The sequence below is a fragment of the Carya illinoinensis genome, chromosome 15, assembly GCF_018687715.1.
Source record: "Carya illinoinensis cultivar Pawnee chromosome 15, C.illinoinensisPawnee_v1, whole genome shotgun sequence".
In the NCBI taxonomy this organism is placed as follows: Eukaryota; Viridiplantae; Streptophyta; class Magnoliopsida; order Fagales; family Juglandaceae; genus Carya; species Carya illinoinensis.
Window position 1 is genome coordinate 15,380,966 of NC_056766.1, and position 25,633 is coordinate 15,406,598.

A 25,633-nucleotide genomic window follows, 5' to 3' on the forward strand; every position below is an offset into this window, starting at 1 on the left:
AAATAACTTGAAAAAGGAAGAGTTCATTTTTGCCTTACCAAGTCAAGAGTACTCAGACCTTCACACTTCTCATATTTGGAGTTGGAACATCTCTCCATTTTTTGTTAACCACAATGTGAGTGTAGACCCCATGGTTCATATTTGCCCAAAGTCAAATTCTAACACTATGAGAAACGAATTCTCCACATTTTACTCATTATGTATGTTCAACAAAGATTCATGGATGTTGTCCCAAGGGGGAGCTTAAACCTCAAATTGACTAATAATAGTTGAACCTAGTACTAAAAGTCAAGGTCTCTTCTTGACAGACATAAAGGTTTGATCCATATAGAAAAATTCAATGTTTCGTCATTGCAAAAAAAGGCAAACACCTTATACAAATCTTGTTGCTTAAGTCCTTAAATAAAAAATTAAAAAAAAATCATTCCTTTACTCATTATCGAAAAGATGAGCAGTAAAATAGACATATAAATGGTTAAACAACCTTATATATGTTCAGAGGAGATACTCTTGTCAAGAATTTAAACCCTAGCATAAAGTTTAACTTTTGAGACAAAGATGACTCATTTGGAGTATTTATGTGCCAAAAAGGAAATATATAAATTACTCTATCTATAAGAAAAACTGACCATTGTGTTAAGTTGCCTCACTCACACACACACATAGACTTTGGCCGTGTTAAATTTGTGGTGTGTCATTACTTTTTTTTTTTTTTTTTTTTTTTGACTCTTTATTTCAAATAAGATAGTATGAACCTTTTCAAAGTTGGTTGTGTGATTGGTATATTGTGCTTAGATACTTGGTGCATTTAAACATGTGATTTGACTTCAAAAGAATTAAGTTGCTTAAAAAAAAAATATTTTACTGCTCATTGCAAAACAAAGTGTTGGTCAGTTTTTTGGTTGGGCATTTTTCTACATTAGGGCATGTTTCATATAGGGTCTAAAAGTTGTGTGTGTGAATGACTGTTTTTGGTCTGAGAGTTTAAGTCGTAGTGGGACTCTAAGCCTTAGGCTTAGGTGCGTGAAACATTAAGTCACTTATTAAGTCACTAAGTGTCTTATTTGCCTTAGAGGCTTACAATAGACACTGCGCCAAACCCCCCTCCCCAAGGCGATACTTTCTCTCACATACACCCACAGCAATATCACTCTGAGTGCCCTAACCGAACCTCACTACCCATATCACTAGTGTTTTAGAGCACTTGACTTCTTCCAAATTGCACAAACCATCTTACCTCAGGGATTCTCATTCACGATAAGTGAACTTTACTTGCTTATCTCTTCTTTTCACTTCTAGGGCTCAAAGCACACCCATATTTGGAGACTTTTGAAATTTGCTTTCATTTGTGATTTGAAACTTGGCCTCTTGATGCTTGGGTTGTGATTTGTGCCAATTGTGAATAGGCTTGTGTTGTTGATGTATTTAGGAGGGATTTTTGGTGGGTTCATAGATTTTACATTTTGGTTTTAATGCTATGACCACCAAGTATTTGGTTTTTTGTCTCAATAATTTGCTCATTATTTGACATACATTCATACCCATACATTAGATTCATCAAAATGCATGGTTGAGTTAGGATCAGAGAAAGTTTTAGCAATGTCAGGGTCTTTCTTAGTGTCCTCATCTCGGCACACATAGGCTTGGTATTTATTTATTTTTTTATTCTCTTGATGAAGATGTTTGAGCCTTGTTATATTAGTGATAAAAAGGGGGGAGTTAGAGGAGCATTGGAGGAGCAAATTGATTTTTGATATTGGGAAATTTAGGAAGAGTTGGAGTGCGTATATTGCTGAGGGGTAGTTGAATGAATCTTTTGTTGTTCTGTTTAAGATAGTTTAATATTGCAAAAATTACTTTAGAAACTTTTACTTGATGGTTGATTTCATCTAAGTTTATTTTTTATGGACATAATTTTGATGTTGGACTACAACATTGTTAGACTTATATTATTTTTAAACTTATGTTGATGAAACTAATCTTAGTCAATGCTCTATGTCAGTATTTTTGTTTCATTATTATTGTCTTAGATTTTCTACTTAGTTTCTTTGTCAGCTAGTTGTGTTTTGATGGGTCTATATTACATTAATTAAATGTTGATTTTGTCATCAATCCACCAAAATGGAAGATTGTAGATGCAAGAATTTGGCTAGAATTAGCTAACTAAAATAATAAGTTTGGATAGGACTATGTAACTAAGATGATAGACTTCATCTTATGTAGGGTTTTCTAATTTAGATGGATGTAAAACACTTTGAGTTTATCTAAAGTTATTTTTATTTTATCTAGAGGTTGTTAGGAAGTGTTTTAGATAAGTCAAAACAAATAGAATTTGAGTTCTAAGAGTTTTAATCTTATCCAAAGAAGAGTTCGAATGTGAAACTGCCACTACTGAGAAGATAAGTATTAGACGCTAGAAACCGTCAGTAGAGTTTCACTTTGACTTGAAAACTTCTTCTATAATTATATCTAAACTGTCCTACTAGCTAGGAATGGTAGAAATTCAGTTTTAGATATTTTTTAGAACACTTTCCCAGATAGCGTGATCGTAATTCAGCCACTAGAGTTTCAAGAGAAAAGCAAATGTTTGAAGATCATCAAAAGTTCTGGCTGCTGGTGCGGTAGAGGCAAATGAGTTGTTTATCGTATTATGTAAAAGAGTCAATTGACAAAAGTTTTGTAATTGAAACTTTTACTTGATTTTCAAATAATAAAATTGACTTTCTATAAAGGGTTTCCTTTCGTTACCAATATTAGCGTTATGCAATTAATTTATTTTATAATATTGTTTGGTTATTAAATAATTGCATGATTGATGACTAACCAATTTATTAACTAAATTGGTAAATCTTTGTGTTACGATATAGGGATACTTGAGTAATTTCACAACCAATTAAATTTCTTGAAAAACATGACACCTCTTGGAAAATAGCCATTCAAGCGATTGGTGGAGTACTCATCATTGATGTAGTGGCCATACATGGATTTGATCAATTAAAGTACACAAGAAAAACGAACATTTGTGATAATTCATTTACGATAAAAAAGACTATTTGTGATCAAAATAAACTCGTTTTGATAATAAATAGTCATTTTCATAAAATAAAATAAAAAATAACCAGCCAAAAATAAGCAACTTTATTTTAGTACGTGAGTTGATCAGTTCCCCATTCGACATGGATTAAATGGAAATATCACTAATGCACTCGTTCAGAGATAAGAAATCATAATCATGCAACTTCACTACTTTCTCCTTTTACTTTTTGCCTGTCTAGTATATATATGTTGCCATTAAATCAGATGAAACTTTGACTGAAATAAGCTCTGTATATGGTTCTATTATGATCATAACAAGGATCAGTTGCAATTGGTGATCAAAATCCATCTTCCAAAGGAGAAAAAATAATTAGCTGTGAAGTTAATACATTAAAGCGGGAATAGATCAGAAAGATGACCAATCCTGTCAGCTCTATACATAGATATCTTTAGATTTTCTCTCATCAAACGCAAAGCTTTTTCCAGAAAATAATGGGCGACTAGTTTCTTATATTGTAATGTTGCAGTGTGGGGCTAAAACTCCATTTGCCCATGAATGAGGAAAAGAAAAGAGCACAACATCAAAAAGCTCACTGCATTGAATACTATAAAATTTTGTTTAGGATCGAAGAACCGTAATGATCTGATCTTCACAGATCATGTCTGATTATTGGTTAACTCTGTAAATGGTTCATTGTGGGGGTATTAAAAGGCATATAATGATAGATAAAGAAACCCTAAAAAGACAGGTCTCCTAGTGGCTGATTGATTGAATTATATATAAAGGTATCCCACATTATATTTATATTGTGGAATTTGAAATGAATCTTTGACTGGAAGAAATGACTTCATGCATGGGATGGATTAATCAATCATGAAGAGGTAGTAGTAATCAAGGTCACGACAATTAATGCATGGAGTTTTGGACGATTGAAAATGGTGGAGACTTTGATTAATATGCGTAAGTGTCCACCAAAAGCATGCATGCAAGCAGTTGTCTTGACCAATTTGATTAATATGCATAAGTGCCCACCAAAAGCATGCATGCAAGCAGTTGTCTTGACCAATATATGTAATTAAAGTACGATAACTTTGCAGTAGTCATGTCTTCAAAAGAAAAAGATGAAGAAAGGGAAAGCTTGAAAGAGAAAATGAAACTGATCATAGGTGCGTTTAAAGATCAATAATTCAATCCACAGAAATGTTGGGGACAGATCATTTGGATGTTCTGATCCTCACGTTTCATCATCCTAATTTATCTGCCAATTGATCTCCGTGTAATATAAGCCGCAAATAAATTTTGTCTCTTGAGATGCTCTAATTTAGACGCAAGAACTTAAAATTATGTCGCAAAAGCTTAATAACCATTCGATTAACCATTTTGGCACTAGTTGCGTCAAAAATTAGCAACCACTTCAATTAAAAACGACGTAGATGTTTTCTTTTTATGTCAATTTTAAAAAATACGGAAATATTTTAGACACAACAAGTCGTTTTTTTTATAGTGATATAGTACTTGATTACTTGAGAATAAAGAGGAGAAGTGGTCCCTTTTTCTTGTACCCATGATCTCAATAATATTACTTGATCGAAGTTTTTTTGGTTCTTAATTGGAATAAAGAGGAGAAGTGGATGAAACCCAATAAGCATGATCTCATTCATATCAAAAGAATTACTCATAATACACTTCTAATTTAATTAATTATTGAGAAATGCTTTAATCACAAAAAAAAATTATAAAAATAAATTTATAAACTAACGTAAAATAATAAAATAATAAATGATAGAATCACTTGAATTTCTATGATGATTGAGCGGATCTCTCAATCTCGCTAGAAGGGGGAGTTGCATAGCTGACATGGATGAGGTTGAAGTTGTTCTCAATAATAATGTCGTCGAACTGAATCCATGTGTAGTCATTGAGATAGCTAGCTGTAGTGCTGCCCCCGTGGACCTCTATTAGGTGTGAGCTCACAAATTCGAAAATCCTTTTTGGCATATCTTTCGTTTTAATCGTTTATATATTTAATTTTTTAATTTTAATAATTCATATATTTAATATTTTTAAAATTTAATAATTAAAAAATTAATTATTAATATATTGATGTATTTTTTATTTTCAAAAAATATTTAAAAATACTTTTAAAAAAGTAATAAATAAAATATTTGTACAACAGCCATAAGATTTCTGCTCCCATGTTTTACTGTTTTCCCATTTCCCTGTCCAATGCATATAATCTTTATTCAAATTGTTGGGCTGCTAGCTGTACCTTGGAGCCCAAATTGAAATTAATGAATGTTCCTCCAGTATGAGCAAAAACAAAATGATTATAGTGGGCCCAATCTCAGAGACAACCTTCGACTAGCGAGTCATGGACAACCATAAAAATTTATTCTTTCTTCGCAATAGTCTACGATGCAAACGAAAACAGAGAGCTACTTTTGTAGTTTAGGTAGTAAATTGAAAAATAGGTGATGGTTTTTGCAGCTTGTTAATGTTAATATAAGATCATGTGTAAGGATTATAAGCCCATTCAAAAGCCCAAATTGAGTTATAAAAGCCCATAACCGAATGAAGGTTGACTATAATTAAAAAAAAATTAAACAAATCCCGCATTTTTGAATTAAGACCTTGTGTGTCACAATCAATACCGATTTTGTTGGCAGTTTTGCCTTAATATACATAATTTTGGTCTGTCATTTCAATCAAAGATTACACATGGCATGCTAGCTGTTTGGAAAAAGAACGGCAAGTAATTTTCAAGATATAATACCGGTCGTCTAAATAGAGTGGAATAAGGAATGTAAATAAATTATCATGCTGGTTTTGTTTTCAAGATAAATGGCATGCCATTTTACGTGCAATAAACAAATTATAACCTACGCACAACGCCACAAAAGGATTAGATGCCCTTTAACCTAATTGGAAAATAGATGCATGCAGTACAAGAATTTGTGTCCTTTGAATTAAGCACAATGATGAAGAAAGAAGAAGGAGAAGGAGGAAAATAAGAAGCTTTTTTTTACTCACTGTCAGCCTTACATTATTTAAGATCATATTGCTTATTTTCTCGTATTATAGCCCAGCCATACATTTTGATATGAAGCCAAATGCCTTGGAGAAGTCGGGTGGTCATGTCTTCTTTCAAAGCCTCTGCCTATGGCTGATTAGGAGGTGGGGGTGAGTAGAAGTAGAATGCCTTCGAAGGGGAAGATCGCCCATCTGCAGCAGCACTAGGTGGTGGTGGAGAGTAGAAGTAGAACCCTTTCATTTTAGGCGAAAGTGAAAGCAGCTTCCGGTTGAGGCCGTGGCGTTGAGGCAAGTCCTCAGCTAGATAATTAGTCTCTTGCATGGTAGGGTGTGAGAAAAGAGGCTGAAATGAACTAAAGAGAAGTGAAAACATGAGGAGAACACCCCAAACTTGGGTTTGAGAGAACTCCATGATTCTTAAATGGTTGTGAGAATGTGAAAAGGCCAATCCAATTTATAGGCTAAGAGGGATGGAAAATTGGAAAGTACATTTATGTAGGCAAAAAATAGTCTAAATTATAAGGCAGGGCCACATGTTTTCTTGTCAACAAAAAGATAAATTTGGGGTGGAAAAGTAGTCAAATTTTGATAGATTTTTGGTCAAAACCGTCCAACTTTTGGGGCGTAAAGAATGGTTTATGGTCGAATTTCCTTTTTTTTGGCCTACGTGATTTGATATTTGAACTTAATATACTCTCTATTTAAAGGATTACTTAAATTTTATCTATAATTAGCACATGATTTCTTCAAAATTGCTCTATAGCTAGCATAAAACATATGGATTTTTACGATATTACGAGGATGTTTTAGAACAACTCTTACAATAATTTAGGACATAAAAGTTGTAAATCCCAATTATTTTTATTAATTTAGTATTTATGGCATTAATTAATATATATATATTTAAGATATTTTTTTATTTTTTTCAAATAGAATGCACAGAACTTGCACATGCTACAACTGTAAATATCATATATCAATTTTATAATATTTATTATTATTTATGTAATTTTTTAAAAATATTAGAAATTTGTTAATTATTGTAGCCACCACAAGAATTTGCTTTTATTGATAATAAAATGCTACCTAATAATGCACTAGGGGTAGGGACTGAAATAAATTGGAAATTACTCTTACAGATATGATAGCAGCTGTATTAAATGGTTTAACTTAAAAACTATGCAATTCTCCACCATCCAAAAATGGTGGACCCATTTTCATTTTTTACTATTTTCTTTTCTTTCCTTTTCCTCTTTTTTTTTTTTTTTTTTTTTTTTTTTGTCATTTTGCTCCCCAATAAATGCCTTGTTAAATGTTAATTTTTTTTCTTTTATAGTAATAAGCTCTTAAATAATTTTTCGTTTAAGGTGCAGAAGTAGGGGCAATACGGTGTGGGGGTGGGGTTTTCCTCCCCGCCACCCACTCCCGCATCCTGGGTGCGGGACGGATATCCAATCCACCCTATCTCATTTTCACTTTAAATATTGACTACATTTCACTATGTTAAAAAATTATTTTTAGATCTAAAGGCGATAAAAAAAATATATTTTTAGATCTAAATTGTAAATTTAAATTTTATAAATATGACTATAATTTAAAAATTATTTAGTTTTTAAATTTGCTAGTGCGTATTTTGTGTAAGTTGTATTGTAGTAATTTTTAAACTATATAGTTTTTAAATTTGCTAATGCATACTTTTAAACAAGTCTAGTAAATTGTAATATATATTTATATATACACAATTTCTAAAATATAAATATATATTTATATTTATATATATAAACATATATTTATGTTTTTATATATATAATATATATATATATAGATGAGGGCAGGGTAGGGGAAATGCGGGGCCTCCCCACCCCCCGCCCCCACCCATGCGGGGCGGTGTTGCCCGCCCCGTCGTGCGGGGGTGAGGTGAACGGGGCCGGGGTAGCAGAGTGTGTGGCCCCGCTACCCACCCCTATGCAGAAGAGTCCATATATATAATAAATTAAAGGGACCCCTCTTGATGCGGAAAGATCTCGTGCAATTGATTTCAAAGGAAATATTGAAAAAGACAGTTCAAGACGCTACATCCCTTTCAAAAAAATAAATATTTTATGTGTATTTTATGTATAGTTATTTTTATATAATCTTTATGCATTTTACTAATATGATTAGCTGTAACATTTTTTTTTAATATAAAACAACTGTTTTGATCAATCACATTAATAAAATATATAAAAAAAATATAAAAATGACTATATGTACTTGATAGAAACAATCATTTCCCTAGTACGGGATTGCAGATGATCACTGGCCGTAGATCAGTCCGCTCAACGCCGTGATTTCTACTATATTTTCGTTTTTCCTAACCAGTAATCTCGAAAAAATAATTGCGGATCTCTCCAAAAATTACCAAAAGAATTGCGAATGTCTTATTACCATCTTTTAAGACAGCGTCTTCTTGATATGACATGGATGAAAACCAAAAAATTGGTCGCTAAAACCAATTTTCTTTATTTTTTGTATCCACCTCTTTGCACTGTTATCATTGTTCATGGATGTATGTTAGGGAACCCACCCCCTCCTCATGTATCATCTTTTCTACTTTTTTAATGAAGTCTACTCGCTTACTTAGAAAAAAAATTATATTAATTTTGATAATATATTAATGTTTTCAAATATATTTTATTAAGTGTCTAATAAGGAGTCTGTCTCGGAATAATTTTGAAATATAATTGATATGGTATTTCTCGCCTATCACAAAATGTCAAACTAGCATTCACATCTTTTAATGATGAAAAACATTTTAGTCAGAAAGAGATTATATAAAAATGTTATTTGATATAAAATGTTAGATTGTAAAACTATTTTTATTTTAAGATAAATCTAACTTATCATATAAATTCAGGTTATGGGTTTATTTTTGTAAAATCTATATGCAACTGTAATATTTCTCTTAATGATATGATATTTTATGGTAAATTAAGAATTACATTTATATATAAAATGTTAGATTGTAAAACTAATTTTATTTTAAGACAGATCTAACTTATCATATAAATTCAGGTTATGAGTTTATTTTTGTAAAATCTATATGCAACTGTAATATTTCTCTTAATGATATGATATTTTATGGTAAATTAAGAATTACATTTATATATAAAGTATAAACTAGAATTATGATACCCTTTGTTTAAACTTGAGATTTTTATTTATTTTTTGGTAAGCAACTACAAGTCAAGAGTTCTTCTTTTTTTTTTTTAATTCTTTTTCTTTTTCCTTGGACATGTCTAAAGTTGCTACTAGAGCTGAGAATCGGACGGTCCGGACCGAATAAACCGACCAGACCGGCCCTATTTGGACCGGACCGAACTGGACCGAATCGAGACCGGTCCGGTCCTGTCCAATTTTTAAGGGACCGAAAGGGTTCGGTCCGGTCCCGGTCCGAGGGGTTTTCACCCCGGACCGAACCGAATAGAAATTAAAAAAATATATATTATTTATATATATTATTTATATAATAGTTGTATATAATTAATTATATAATATATGGTATAAAAAAATATTAATAGTCTAATTTAGACTATAGTTATACTTATACTAATATAGTTATACTAAATCACTATAACTAATACTTTAACAATAGTTATAGTGACCTATACTAATAGTCTACTATTAATACTAATATACTTATTATATAATTTATATAGTTAAACTAATCACTATAATTAATACTATATATAGCTATATAGTATATTTATCACTTTAATTAATATAATTTAATTATCACTATACTTATATTTAATTAATATATATAAATCATTATAGTTAATACTTATTTAGTTATACTAAAGCACTGATTCACCATAACTAATATTACTAATATATAGCTATATTAATGGTCTAATACTATTATAATTTATATGGTTATACTAATCATAATAAGTTAATAACTAAATCACTAGAAATATAACTATATATATTTAATATGAATGTATTATTATATTATTTAATATATGACTATAATATATAGTACGAGTATATATTAATATATTATAAGAGTTATAGTATAAATATAATATATAAATTATAATATACTAAATCACTATAACAATATAACTAATACTAATATATAGTTATACTAATAGTCTACTATTATATAGTTATACTAATCACTATAATTAAAACTAATATATAGCTATACAATATACTTATATAATTGTACTAATACTATTAGTCTATTATATAGTCTAAGACTCAATTCTAATATAGGCTATATAGTTATAACTAATACTAATATTTATATTAATACTAATAATGTAAAATATAGTTATACTAACTAATTGATTCAATATAACTAATATTACTAATATAATATAGCCAAATTGAATTACTAATAGTCTAATACTAATACAATTATATAGTTATACTAATCATAAATTCATAATAATTAAATCATTATAAATCTATAACTATATATATTTAGTATCAATGTATTACTATATTCTTTAATGTATAACTATTAACTATAATATATAGTACTAGTATAACCAATCAAAAAAATATATATAGTACTAGTATATATATTAATGTATTAACATATTATAAAAGTTATAATATAAATTATAATATATCATATATTTGTAAATTTATAATAGTATTAGTATAGTTAGCTTAATATATAATATGTTAGTATTAAATCACTATAACTACATAGAGTATTCGTAATAAGAGTATTACTATTATTTAATATAGTATTACTATCATTACATATAGTTATTAGTTATAGTATTAGTACTAGTATAGTTATTAGTACTAATAGACTAATAGTATTAGTTATTAGTATTACATATAGTTACATATATAGTTATCAATATTACTATTATTACATATAGTTATTAGTTATAATATTATTACTAATAGATTAATAGTATTAGCGTATTACTAATATATATATAATAGTATACTATATGTATATATATTAAATATATCATAATATAATTATATAAGTATTAAACAAAATGTCATTAAAAAAAAAGTCAACAGTGGACCAAATGGACCGACCGGATCGGACCGATCCCAGATGGAGTTCGGTCCTGTCCAGGGTGGACCGGATTTTCACCGTAGACCGAATAGGTCCAGTCCGGTTCACAAAATCTCTCCAGACTGGATCAGATCGGATCGAACTCACCCCTAATTGCTGCTAAAAGAATGAACCTTAATTAATTCCGAATATTTCAGCTTTGTTTCAAACAAGTCATAGACAAACCTATCTAATGCTCTAGAAAGAAAGCAAGGGAGAAAGCAATGAAAGTGATGCCCTTCTGTTGAAGGACGTTGCTGGTCTATTTGGAATTTATTTTTTATTTTTCTTTTATCTATTTTTTTAATATTTTTTATTATTAAGAAAAAAATACACAACTTAGAAAACCTTTTTCACATGTCTTTCATTTTGATCGTTTATATATTTAATTTTTTTTAAAACTTAATAGCTAAAGAATTGATTATATATTGATGTATTTTTTATTTTTAAAAAATATTTAAAGATATTTACAAAAAAGCAAAAATAAATATAAATAAATAAATAAAATATTTGTACAACAGCCATAAGATTTCTGCTCCCATGTTTTACTGTGTTCCCATTTCCCTGTCCAATGCATATAATCTGTATTCAACTTGTTGGGCTGCTAGCTGTACCTTGGGGCCCAAATTGAGATTAATGAATGTTCCTCCAGTATGAGCAAAAACAAAAATGATTATAGTGGGCCCAATCTCAGAGACAACCTTTGACTAGCGAGTCATGGACAACCATAAAAATTTATTCTTTCTTCGCAATAGTCTATGATGCAAACTTTAAAACAGAGAGCTACTTTTGTAGTTTAGGAAGTAAATTGAACAATAAGTGTTTTAACTTTGTTAATGTTAATATAAGATCATGTGTAAGGATTATAAGCCCATTCAAAAGCCCATATTGAGTAATAGAAGCCCATAACCAAATGAAGGTTGACTATAATTAAAAAAAATTAAACAAATCCCGCCTTTTCGCATTAAGATCGTGTGTGTCACACTCAATATCGATTTTGCTGGCAATTTTGCCTTAATATACATAATTTTGGCCTGTCGTTTCAACCAAAGATCACACATGGCCCACTAACCATCTGGAGAAAGAACGGCACACAATTTTCAAGATATAATACCTGTCGTCTAAATGGAGTGGAATAAGAAATGTAAAAAAATTGTCATGCTGGTTTTGTTTCCAAGATAAATGACATGCCGTTTTATGTACGATAAACAAATTATATCCTACGTACAACGTCACAAAAGGATTAGATGCCCCTTAACCTAATTTGAAAACGGATGCACGCAGTACAAGAATTTGTGTCCTCTTAATTAAGCACAATGATGAAGAAAGAAGGAGGATGAGGAAAATAAAAAGTTTTATTTACTCACTGTTAGCCTTATATTATTTAAGATCATATTGCTTATTTTCTTATACTATAGCCCTGCCATACATTTTGATATGAAGCCAAATGCCTTGGAGAAGGTGGGTAATCATGACTTCTTTCAAAGCCTCTGCTTATGGCTGGTTAGGAGGTGGGGGTGAGTAGAAGTAGAATGCTTTCGAAGGGGAAGATCGCCCATCAGCAGCAGCACTAGGTGGTGGTGGAGAGTAGAAGTAGAACCCTTTCACTTGAGGTGAAAGTGAAAGCATCTTCCGGTTGAGGCCGTGGCGTTGCAGCAAGTCCTCAGCTAGATAATTAGTCTCTTGCATGGTAGGGTGTGAGAAAAGAGGCTGAAATGAACTAAAGAGAAATGAAAACATGAAGAGAACACCCCAAACTTGGGTTTGAGAGAACTCCATGATTTTTAAATGGCTGTGAGAATGTGAAAAGGCCAATCCAATTTATAGGCCAAGAGGGATGGAAAATTGGAAAGTACATTTATGTAGGCAAAAAATAGTCTAAATTATAAGGCAGGGCCACATGTTTTCTTGTCAACAAGAAGATAAATTTAGGGTGGAAAAGTAGTCAAATTTTGATAGATTTTTGGTCAAAACCTTTCAACTTTTGGGGCGTAAAGAATGCTTTATGGTCTAATTTCCTGTTTTTTTGGCCTACGTGATTTGATATTTGAACTTAATATGCTCTCTATTTAAGGGATTACTTAAATTTTATCTATAATTAGCACATGATTTCTTCAAAGTTGCTCTATAGCTAGCATAAAACATGTGGATTTTTAAACATCGTTACGATATTTTGTCAAAGATCTTTTCTCTCTATCATGAGGATGTTTTAGAACAACTCTTACAATAATTTAGGGCATAAAAGTTGTAAATCCCAATTATTTTTATCAATTTAGTATTTATGGAATTAATTAATATATATATATTCAATATAATAAATCTTGCTGTATAAAGATTTTATTTCTTTAATTTGAAAAATAGTGATTCAAGCTTGTGAAACTATATATCACACAATGTTTTGGTGGCCATGAAAGGTGGCACAGATAGTGGCCTTGTGATCATGTTGAGAATTAGAAGACCATGGGCATCAAGTACAACTTTCCTTTTTGTCGTTCCAATAAAGTCATGTTAGCACTAGATAACTCGAAGAATAATATTAGATACAGTTCTAAAATTTGCAAATCTCATGCGCTCTTTTTAAGAAAAAAAAAAAAAAACAGGAGAATGTACAAGGCTTGCACATGCTACGACTATAAATATCAAATATCAATTTTATAATATTTATTATGATTTATGTAATTTTAAAAAAAATAGATATTTATTAATTATTGTAGTCCCCACAAGAATTTGCTTTTATTGATAATAAAATGCTACCTAATAATGCACTAGGGGTAGGGGCTGAAATAAATTGGAAATTACTCTTAGAGATATGATAGCAGCTGTGTATTAAATGGTTTAACTTAAAAACCATACAATCCTCCACCATCCAAAAATGGTGGACCCATTTTCAATTTTCACCCCCCTTAAATGCCTTGTTAAATGTTAATTTTTTCTTTTATAGTAATAAGTTCTTAAATAATTTTTCTTCTCTCCATTTGAGGTGCAGAAGAGTCCATGGCTGAGGTGGACAGGATATATAATAAATAAAAGGGACTCCTCTTGATGCGAAAAGATCTCGTGCAATTTTTTTTTTTATTTTTTGATAAATAGAGTAAAACTTTATTTCATGGCATAACAAGAGTTACATAACAACGTGATCAAACCATAAGGCATGACCAGCAAAATCTAGGATAGAGCCCCACCACATCTGAACATCCAACACATTCCAAGCATATCTAACTAAACTATGACCCACTCCATTACCCTCCCAATATACATGCTCAATAACCACTTCATTAAAACAACTCATCAGACTTTTAACTTCCATGATTAAGTTGCCATTTACTGATGATGATTCCTGTGTAGATTGCAGCCCAGAGGAAGACACATTTGCGATCCCCTCAAGATAGCTAACAACTCAATAGTAGATGGTTCATGCACTTCAGGTTTTGAGACTGTTGTTGCCATCACTACCATATCATTGTTGTCACGTAGTATCATCTCAATACCAGCCTTTCTGTACTCTATGAAGATCGCCCTATCAATATTTAGTTTCAAGAAATTAGGTTGAGGAGGTTTCCACCTATAAAAATTCCTTGCATCAGATACATTTGTAGTCTTTAGGACAGAGAAAGACTACATTTGTCGTTAGTCAATACATTCTTCACATTTTCCTTAAACCTTTTCTGTTGTTGAAACCGTAAACCTGTTAGAACAAAATAACTCCACATTTTTGCTAGTTGAAGACAAAACAACAATATGATTAACATCTTCCTCCCTTTTTTCACAGAAACAGCAACCACCTTCCACTCCAATGTTTCGATGTCTTAAACTTGTGAGGGTAGGTAGGATAATTTTGCAAGCACGCCATGCAAAAGTTTTGATCTTCTGGGGCACATTCATCTTCCATAATTTCTTCCACATGTGTTTATCTTGAAACCAACTAGAAGATTCTGCCATTTCTCTCAAACTTAGTGCTTGAAACAGCCTATAGGCACTCTTCACGGTAAAACAACCATTAACTTCCTCTATCCATATCCATTTGTCTCTATACGGCACAAAAGGCACTATAATCTTTAGAATTTCATCAGTTATCATTGGATTAAAGAGAGCTCTAACAGTGTCAATCCTCCAAGTTCTTGTGTCTTGAGTAATAAGGTTATCCACAGTTGCATCCTCTTGACACTCCAGCAACCCAACCTAGGAATTTCTATTTAAAATTTTAAAACCAGGAACCCAATAATCTTTCAAAATAGAGATAGATGCAACAAACCCTATTCACCGTCTACAGCCCTCTATTAACCATTTCTTTACCTCAAAAATCCCTCTCCATGCATAAGAGGGATGCAACCCCAACTTTGACTAAAAAAAGAACTAGTTGGAAAATATTTAGCTTTATGTATCCTTTGCAACAGTGACCCTTTATTTTGTAGTATTATTGAAAAAGATAGTTCAAGACGCTACATCCCTTTCAAAAATATAAAAATTTTATGTGTAGTTATTTTTATATATTTTTTATGTATTTTATTAATATGATTAGCTGTAATTTTTTTTAATATAAAATAACTATTTTGATCAATCACATTAATAAAATATATAAAAAAAATGTAAAAATGACTATATGTACTTGATAGAAACAATTATTTCCGTAGTACGGGATTGCAGATGATCACTGGCCACAGATCAGTCCACTCAATGCCATGATTTCTACTATATTTTCGCTTTTCCTAACCGGTAATCTCGAAAAAAGGATGTGGATCTCTCCAAAAATCACCTCAAGGATTGCGAACATCTAATTACCATCTTTTAAGACAGAATCATCTTGGTAGAATATGGGTGAAGACCAAGAAATTGGTTACTAAAATCCGTTTTCTTTATTTTTGTATCCACCTCTTTATACTGTTGTTATTGTTCTTGGACGTATGTTGGGGAACCCACCCCTTCCTCATGTATCATATTTTCTACTTTTTTAATGAAATCTACTCGCTTGCTTAGAAAAAAAAAAAATTATATTAATTTTGATAAATTATTAATTTTTTCAAATATATTTTATTAAGTGTCTAATAAGGAGTCCATCTCGGAATAATTTTGAAATATAATTGATATGGTACTTCTCGCCTATCACAAAATGTCAAACTAGCATTCACATCTTTTAATGATAAAAAACATTTTAGTCACAAAGAGATTATATAAAAATGTGATTTGATATAAAATGTTAGATTGTAAAATTATTTTTATTTTAAGACAAATCTAACTTATCATATAAACTCAGGTTATGAGTTTATTTTTATAAAATCTATATGTGATTGTAATATTTCTCTTAATGATATGATATTTTATGGTAAATTAAGAATTATATTTATATATAAAGTATAAACTAGAATTATGATACCCTTTGTTTAAAGTTGAGATTTTTATTTATTTTTTGGTCACCAACCACAAGTCAAGAGTTCTTTTTTTTTTTTTTTTTAATTCTTTTCTTTTTCCTTGGACATGTCTAAAGTTGCTGCTGAAGGAATGAACCTTGATTAATTCCGAATACTTCAGATTTGTTTCAAACAAGTCATAGACAAACCTGTCTAATGGTCTAGAAAGAAAGCAAGGGACAAAGCAATGAAAATGATGCCCTTCTGTTGAAGGACGCTGCTGGTCTATTTGGATTTTTTTTTCTATTTTTTAATATATTTTATTATTAAGAAAAAAATACACAAATTAGAAAACCTTTTTGGCATGTTTTTCATTTTAATCGTTCATATATTTAATTTTTTTTAAAACTTAATAGCTAAAGAATTGATTATTAATATATTGACGTATTTTTTATTTTTAAAAAATATTTAAAGATATTTAAAAAAAACAAAAATAAATATAAATAAATAAATAAAATATTTGTACAACAGTCATAAGATTTCTGCTCCCATGTTTTACTGTGTTCCCATTTCTCTGTCCAATGCATATCGTCTGCATTCAACTTGTTGGGCTGCTAGCTGTTTTTTGGGGCCCAAATTGAAATTAATGAACGTTCCTCCAGTACTGTGCAAAAACAGAATTGATTATAGTGGGCCCAATCTCAGAGACAACCTTCGACTAGCGAGTCATGGACAACCATAAAAATTTACTCTTTCTTCGCAACAGCCTATGATGCAAACTAAAACAGAGAGCTAATTTCGTTGTTTAGGTAGTGAATTGAAAAATAAGTGATGGTTTTTGCAGTTTGTTAATGTTAATACAAGATCATGTGTAAGGATTATAAGCCCATTCAAAAGCCCATATTGAGTAATAGAAGCCCATAACCAAATGAAGATTGACTATAATTAAAAAAAAAAAAAATTAAACAAATTCCGTCTTTCCGCATTAAGACCTTATGTGTCACATTCAATACCGATTTTGTTGGTAGTTTTGCCTTAATATACATAATTTTGGTCTCTCGTTTCAACCAAAGATCACGCATGGAATACTAGCTGTCTGGAGAAAGAACGGCAAGCAATTTTCAAGATATAATACATGTCGTCTAAATGGGGTGGAATAAGAAATGTAAATAAATTGTCATGCTGGTTTTGTTTCCAAGGTAAATGACATGCCGTTTTACGATAAAGAAACTATATCCTACGCACAACGTCACAAAAGGATTAGATGCCCTTTAACCAAATTTGAAAACAGATTCATGCAGTACAAGAATTTGTCCTTTTAATTAAGCACAATGATGAAGAAACAAAAAGGAGGAGGAGGAAAATAAAAAGCTTTTTTTACTCACTGTCAGCCTCACATTATTTAAGATCATATTGCTTATTTTCTCATATTATAACCTTGCCATACATTTTGATATGAAGCCAAATGACTTGGAGAAGGTGGGTGGTCATGATTTCTTTCAAAGCCTCTGGCTATGGCTGATTAGGAGGTGGGGGTGAGTAGAAGTAGAATGCCTTTGAAGGGGAAGATCGCCCATCTGCAGCAGCACCAGGTGGTGGTGGAGAGTAGAAGTAGAATGCCTTCGGCGGGGAAGATTGCCTATTTGCAGGAGCACTAGGGGGTGGTGGAGAGTAGAAGTAGAACCCTTTCATTTTAGGTGAAAGCGAAAGCATCTTCCTGTTGAGTCCGTGGTGTTGTGGCAAGTCCTCAGCTAGATAATTAGTCTCTTGCATGGTAGGGTGTGAGAAAAGAGGCTGAAACGAACTAAAGAGAAATGAAAGCATGAGGAGAACACCCCAAACTTGGGTTTGAGAGAACTCCATGATTTGTAAATGGTTGTAAGAATGTGACAAATGCCAATCCAATTTATAGGCCAAGAGGGATGGAAAATTGGAAAGTACATTTATGTAGGCAAAAAAGTGTCTAAATTATAAGGCAGGGCCACATGTTTTCTTGTCATCAAGAAGATAAATTTGGGGTAGAAAAGTAGTCAAATTTTGATAGATTTTCGGTCAATCCATTCAACAAAACCTTCCAATTCCAACTTTTGGTGCGTGAAGAATGCTTTATGGTCTAATTTTTTTTTTTTGGCCCACGTGATTTGATATTTGAACTTAATATACTCTCTATTTAAGGGATTACTTAAATTTTATCTATAATTAGCACATGATTTCTTCAAAATTGCTCTATAGTTAGCATAAAACATATGGATTTTTAAAAATCTTTATGATATTTTGTCAAGGATCTTTTCTCTCAATTACGAGGATGTTCTAGAACAACTCTTTCAATAATTTAGGACATAAAAGTTGTAAATCCCAACTATTTTTATCAATTTAGTATTTATGGCATTAATTAATATATATGTTTTCAATATAATAAACCTTGAAAAAAAGTGATTCGAGCTTGTGAAACCATATATCACACAATGTTTTGGTGGCCATGAAAGGTGGCATAGATAGTGGCCTTGTGATCGTGTTGAGAATTAGAAGACCATGAGCATCAAGTACAACTTTCCTTTTTGTCATTCAAGAAAGTTATATTAGCACTAGATAACTGGAAGAGTAATGCTAGATACAGTTCTAAAGTTTAAAAGTCACACATACTCTTTTAAAAAAAAAAAATAGAATCAACTATTAAAAAATAATTTTTTTATATGAATTTCAGATATATTAATGTTTTTTTAAGGAGAATGTACAGAGCTTGCACATGCTATGACTATAAATATCAAACATCAATTTTATAATATTTATTATTATTTATGTAATTTTTTTTTTTAAAAAATAGATATTTATTAATTATTGTAGTCCCCACAAGAATTTGCTTTTATTGATAATAAAATGCTACCTAATAATGCACTAGGGGTAGGGACTGAAATAAATTGGAAATTACTCCTACAGATATGATAGCAGCTGTGTATTAAATGGTTTAACTTAAAAACCATGCAATCCTCCACCATCCAAAAATGGTGGACCCATTTTCAATTTTCACCCCCCTTAAATGCCTTGTTAAATGTTAATTTTTTTCTTTTATAGTAATAAGTTCTTAAATAATTTTTCTTCTCTCCATTTGAGGTGCAGAAGAATCCATGGCTGAGTTGGACAGAATATATATAATAAATAAAAGGGATTCCTCTTGATGCGAAAAGATCTCGTGCAATTGATTTTATAAGATATATTAAAAAAGATAATTCAAGACTCTACATCCCTTTAAAAAAAAACAGTTATTTTTATATATTCTTTATACACTCTATTAATACGATTAATTGTAATATTTTTTAATATAAAATAACTGTTTTAATCAATTATATTAATAAAATATATAAAAATGACCATATATATTTAACAGAAACATCCTTTCCCCGGTGTCTAATAAGGAGTCGATTTCAGAATAATTTTGAAATATAATTAATATGGTACTTCCCGCCTATCACAAAATGTCAAACTAACATTCATATCTTTTAATGATAAAAAATACTTTAGTCATAAAAAAAATTACACAAAAATGTGATTTGATATAAAATGTTAAATTGTAAAATTACTTTTATTTTAAGATAGATCTAACTTATCATATAAAGTCAAGTTATAGATTTATTTTTATAAAATCTATTTGTGACAATAATATTTCTTTTAATGATATGATATTTTATGGTAAATTAAGAATTATATTTATATGTAAAGTATAAAGTAGAATTATGATACCCTTTGTTTAAAGTTGAGATTTTTATTTTTTATTTTTGTTAAGCAACCAAAAGTCAAGAGTTCTTTTTTTTTTTTAATTCTTTTTCTTTTTCCTTGGACATGTCTAAAGTTGCTGCTAAAGGAATGAACATAAATTAATTCCGAATATTTCAGCTTTGTTTCGAACAAGTCATAGACATAACTGTCTAATGGTCTAGAAAGAAAGCAAGGGACAAAGCAATGAAAGTGATGCCCTTCTGTTGAATGGTCTATTTGGAACTTCTTCTTTTTTATTATTTTTCTTTTATCTATTTTTTAACATCTTTTATTATTAAAAAAAATACAAATTTATTAATAATGACTTCCTTAATTATTAAATAAAAAAAACCGAGCGGTCAAACCAACTGTATAAGTTGGACTATCATTTTCCTTTATTGAAACCAGAAGATCACTTTGAAGTTGCATATGCGCGGCCAAGTAAAAGTTATCCAGAGATCTCACAACATAAATATTACCTATGGACAATTTACAACAAAGTCTATATATTGTGTAAAATTGAAGAAAATCCTCATCCTTGAGTCCTAAATTATTCAACAGGCTAGCCACTCATACCAGACCCAAAACAAGATCACAAATTCACTATATCATATGCAACGTTACAGACAAACTCAAGTTCATCTCAATAAAGGGATTGCGGGTAGTACAATTTTAGAGTAGAAATATATGATGCGATCTCGTGAATCTAACATAAGTACGATACAAAATTAACAGATTTGAGTTTGATATTAATGGATTCGGATCAAAACAGATAGACCCGTTAAAACACGATTTATAAACTGGTCAATCTGTTTAACCTGAAATCTACCGTTTAAATTTTATTTTAAAATTAAAATTTTATTATTGTTGAGTTATAATAATAATATTTTCAATATGCTTATATTTTTATTCTTGAGATTATAATTTTGAATCTATACTCATACTTGTTATTGTAAAGTTTGTAATATTAGCTTTATTATATGTTAAAATTTTTAAAATGCTTATATTTTTTGTTAATAGGTAATCATTTTTTAAGATATTATGGCTATTAATAAATATAGATTTAAATTTTTATATGAAATTATGTTAATAAAGCCAAATAAGTTGTGTGTTAATTCAACCAATTTAAATAAAACATGTTTAAATCAATTATGTCACGTTGACATATTTCTAATTATTAAATGGATCAAAGCGAGTGACACAACACGACCCGACCCGACCCATGATTTAAATGGATTGGATTAAAATTTGAAAACTTAATACGTTTAGCTTAACGGATTAGATTCGAATTGACTTATGTAGTCGAATAATCATGACTTGACACGACACGAAAACGACCCAAACACACAATTGGTCATCCCTACTTTACACTCCATGAAGAAACCCTTGGAAGTCAATGGATGGCAAATGGCAAGACATCTATATAAATGCAAAGCAATAACAGATGGAAATATATATACATTTCAAAAACCCACTTCCCAGAGTCAGCAATACATTCAACCAACCTTAGAAAGAAAGCCACAAGGGCTTCTTTAGAGGTCCGGTCACCGTTTTACATATATCTACATATATAACTAAGCTACCAAAAAGTAAGAACCTCTATAACTTGGAAAAAGTAATACTAACCTACTAGGGGAAATGAAAGACATAGACAAGCCAGTGATAAATATGTTACAGAAATCACTAAAGAGGGAAGTGGACATTTAGGTGCCAGTAGTATCTGTTAGCATAGAAAAGCATATTCATAGCTCTCCATTTCTTCCCCACTTCATTTGCATACAGTCTTGAGTCTCTTTGCAGCCTGGACAAACCCGACAATGACTTGCAACTCGTCCATTTGCTTCACGACAGGAAAAAAGTCATTGCATTTTTCAGAACAGGATAATGCTATCTAATAAAAAAACAATGCTCAACCAAAGGAATCAAAGGAAACAGCAAACAAATTTGTAAACACCTGTGACATGAAATGCCTCTGAACAACATCTACCAGTTGCTCTTTCGAGGGATTGGGGATAGCATCCACCTATAAATCAAATATGTTAGTAAAAACAAAAAAAAGAAATGTATCCCACAGCTTGTAATGGAACAATATAAATTTATTCCCTTTAAAGAACTCACAAGATTAAAGTGTCGCCAATATCTCCTCAAAGCAGCCATCTCCAGTTTGCTCAAGTCAACCTTCTGTGAAGAAGATGTTTCAATAAAAATAAACACTTAACAGTAGATATGTTTAATGGTCTAGAAAACCCAAAAGATATGTTTGTCACTTTATTTCGTATGAAAGCTAGACAGGAGTACGAAAGGGTAACAATAAAAAGTAGCAAAGGTCACATACCATGGACCCACGAGGGGTAGAAACAGATCCCTTAGATTGCGAATCACAGGAGAGTGATCTGCTCATAGTCCTATGAGATGAGCCGGATGATTTATGCATTCTGTGCCTTGATCTGTGGGACTTTTGAGTGTCATCAGATGCTGGATAACCAGAAAAGCACTACCAAGATTAAAAAAGTGTTGCGGTCCAATGAAAGGATAAAGATATAAGCAACAAAGCTTTTGAAAATAGTAAAAGTAAAAGCTGAAGGCACAATGGATCCTATGTATAATGCTCATTCACTTTTCTCTAGAAAGCATTCTGTTCCAAACCCACAAACAGAGAGGCCCAAAAACATAATCACATTGAACATAAAAAGATCAATGTCAACCCTATCCAAGGCCATAGGCATGCACCGAAGGTGATCGCTGGCAGTTACTGGTGGATAGCACTGCCACTAAAATATGGGTACAAGATAATAAACCTGTATTCAGAATGCTATTCAAAGAAATCTCTGTTTAAGTTCCATATCAACACAGTCAAAGACAATCATGTCTTTACAAAACCCATGGTCGTGAAATCATTCTATCTTTTCCAAATAATTCTCAGGAGTCACGTAACAAAAATTTGCTGACCACAGCACATAAGTTACCATCCAGAATGCATTATGCAAACATACCCATATCCGAACCATTCCATGGCACATTTTCGAATTCAAGGTCATCATCTTCCTCGTTACCAGTAGGAGCTTCAATCACACTGAGGGCATTTCTCTGTAGCTTTACTTCTATGCCATTTGTGAGAACCTGTAAATTTTACAGTCAAGTACCAAAATCAGGACCATTAAGAAAGGCCTTACATTACTTTGGATGATAGCAAGTGAACATAAAATAATAAAACTTACAGGAGATAGGGAAGTAAATAAAAATTCCAAGAAAGGAAAGAATAAAATTCAAATCAATTCAGTCAGGTTGCATCCATGTTTGAGGATTTAGAGAAAAATAAATAAATAAATAAATATACGACTCAGAGCAGTTGTAGTATAAATCGCAAGATATGAATTTTAAACACAATGGATTTGAGCTTTGCAGATTTAGCTCCAATAAAAACACATGTTATGAATTTGAAATAACACTGTCCAAATTTAGAGCCAAAAATATATCTCACCCGTAAAAAAATTTCACTTTCGAATTTTTTTGCAAGTAAAATATCAAAATTAAAATTTCTTCAATGGGAGAGATTCATTGATAAAACTTCTGATATTTGCTGAAGCAATAAAGCTAAAAAACTAAAAACCAAATCTTTGTGTTAAAAGACTTCCATGCAAATGAACCACAAATTCATTCATATGGCGACACTCAATCAAAGGATACCTCGATCAGATATTAAAAACTGAACAATGAATTCAAAAGCAGGCCAGAATTCCAAAGAAATCTAACAAAAAACCTAGCCAGTTACCCACAAAACAATTGCACTTTAAAATCACATAATTGACTACTAGAGAAGTAAATAAGCAAAACAATAGAAACAACCAGAATATCTTTCAAAACAATAATTAGCAAAAATATTATTAGACCGATTGGGCAAAACAAGTCTTAGACAAATCATAATGTGATAATTTCTGAGGGTATCAATCTCAAGGATAAACATGGAAGTACTTCAATCAATCCAATCACGAAAACGTGAATAATACCAACATCCAAAAAAATCGGCTAACCATCTTCAATCTATCCATACCAACAATTCCAGAAATATCCTCTCCCATTAGCCAATTATGAAAAACTGCTAATCAATCTAAATGTAAAGAAAATTTCCCAAAGCCATGACCAAAGGTCCAAAACCCTGAAAGCACGCACATAAAAATGGAAAGTAGAGATAAAAGAAAAACCGTAAATAGTTATAAAGCCAAGGCAATAAGGCAAATTGTAAACCCACATTATTAAAAAAGCAATCAAATCCCCAGATCGATTGATAAAACAAAACATGCAACCAAAACCCATATCCAAAAGCTCAATTTTGAAACTTACCATCCTCATATATCATCAAATTCACCCAAAATTGCATCGGAGAAATCGAAATTTTGAATTTTTGTATCCAAAAACAACATGCTAACTCAAAAAATGTATTAGTAACTGAAAATTGGATTTTACTTAACACTATCAACGAACAGAGTCAAAGAATCGCTGAGTTCATATAAGTAACCAGTATGGTCAAATAATGGGGTCAATAATCAAATTGGCCCACATTGAATTGTTTCATATCAAATACCCAGCAAAATAAATTCTAATCCAAAAATTGCAAACAACGCAAATTACAAACTGAACTCAATCTCGGAAAACCCCGCACAACCCAAATCATTTCCCCAAAATCCAAAATTGACGAAGACAATTACCAGCCAATGCCAGCCGCCTAGCCCAACGGCCTTCTTGACCACACCTTGAAGACCCACAAGCACCGATTTGGTCCTGTTATTTCCGGTCACCACCACCTTGGTGTGACGCGGCAGCACCGAGAGCTCTTCCTCGCTACTGTCTCCACAACTCTGCAACTGCGAGAACCCGCCATTAACGGAATTCTCAACTGCCTCGAGCATTTCCGGTCCAACTCAGTGAGTTTCAGGAGCGAAAAAACTCTGAAAAAACCCGGGAATCAGAACTCGAAACTACATTAATTGAAAAGATCATGCATTGCTCATCACTTATTCGTGGGTTTCGGAGGCAAACGAGAGAGAAACGGAAGAGAAATTTGGTATTTTCCAGAGAGAACAAAACACAGAGTTGGAGAGAGAAAGAGAGACAGATGGAGAGAGAGAGAGAGAGAGAGAGAGTGTGTTTGTGTGTGTACGAGAGAGAGAGAGAGCGGGTGGGAGTCAGAGTGAGTGGTATTGATAATTGGCGACTCGGTATGGATCCCGAAGAAGAAGAACAGACCAACGAAAGAATGCCACGCTAGCAATAGTGCACTGAGGTTGCGGGCATGTTATGCTAAATACCTCCAGCGGTTTTGGTTTTGAGGAGCCGTTACCGTGGGTTGACCGTTTGACCAGTGATAAGCGAGAGAGTGCGGACTATGAATTGACTATA

The 25,633-nt window shown here is 31.5% G+C and overlaps 2 protein-coding genes across 3 annotated transcripts; both read right to left on the reverse strand.

Annotated features, from left to right (window-relative positions):
• Positions 1-5,975: 5,975 nt before the first annotated feature.
• LOC122295769 (leucine-rich repeat extensin-like protein 3) lies at positions 5,976-18,379 on the reverse strand. The gene is made up of 2 exons (XM_043105006.1): positions 18,038-18,379; positions 5,976-6,236 (listed from the first exon to the last, which is right to left on the reverse strand). Exons 1-2 carry the CDS (start codon positions 18,344-18,346, stop codon positions 6,195-6,197), a joined length of 351 nt encoding a protein of 116 aa, XP_042960940.1. The 5' UTR covers positions 18,347-18,379; the 3' UTR covers positions 5,976-6,194.
• A 3,281-nt stretch (positions 18,380-21,660) lies between these two features.
• LOC122297787 lies at positions 21,661-25,416 on the reverse strand. 2 transcript variants are annotated; one of them, XM_043107979.1, is made up of 6 exons: positions 24,943-25,416; positions 23,230-23,356; positions 22,572-22,711; positions 22,355-22,414; positions 22,191-22,259; positions 21,661-22,076 (listed from the first exon to the last, which is right to left on the reverse strand). In XM_043107979.1, the coding sequence occupies exons 1-6, from the start codon at positions 25,141-25,143 to the stop codon at positions 22,005-22,007; spliced, it is 669 nt and encodes a 222-aa protein (XP_042963913.1). In that variant the 5' UTR covers positions 25,144-25,416; the 3' UTR covers positions 21,661-22,004. The 2 variants fall into 2 exon arrangements, with proteins under 2 accessions (XP_042963913.1, XP_042963911.1); XM_043107977.1 differs by having other exon boundaries at positions 22,355-22,417; positions 24,943-25,412.
• Between the last annotated feature and the right edge of the window lie 217 nt (positions 25,417-25,633).

Excerpts from the sequence above, each read along its gene's own strand:
- LOC122297787 (XM_043107977.1), bottom strand. The coding sequence starts at position 25,143 with ATGCTCGAGGCAGTTGAGAATTCCGTTAATGGCGGGTTCTCGCAGTTG. Across the intron at positions 22,418-22,571 it reads CTACCCCTCGTGGGTCCATG|AAGGTTGACTTGAGCAAACT; the intron begins GTATGTGACCTT and ends TCTTCTTCACAG. Across the intron at positions 22,077-22,190 it reads AGAGGCATTTCATGTCACAG|CAAATGGACGAGTTGCAAGT; the intron begins GTGTTTACAAAT and ends CCTGTCGTGAAG.
- LOC122295769 (XM_043105006.1), bottom strand. The coding sequence starts at position 18,346 with ATGGAGTTCTCTCAAACCCAAGTTTGGGGTGTTCTCCTCATGCTTTCA. Across the intron at positions 6,237-18,037 it reads GGCGATCTTCCCCTTCAAAG|GCATTCTACTTCTACTCACC; the intron begins GCATTCTACTTC and ends TCCCCTTCGAAG.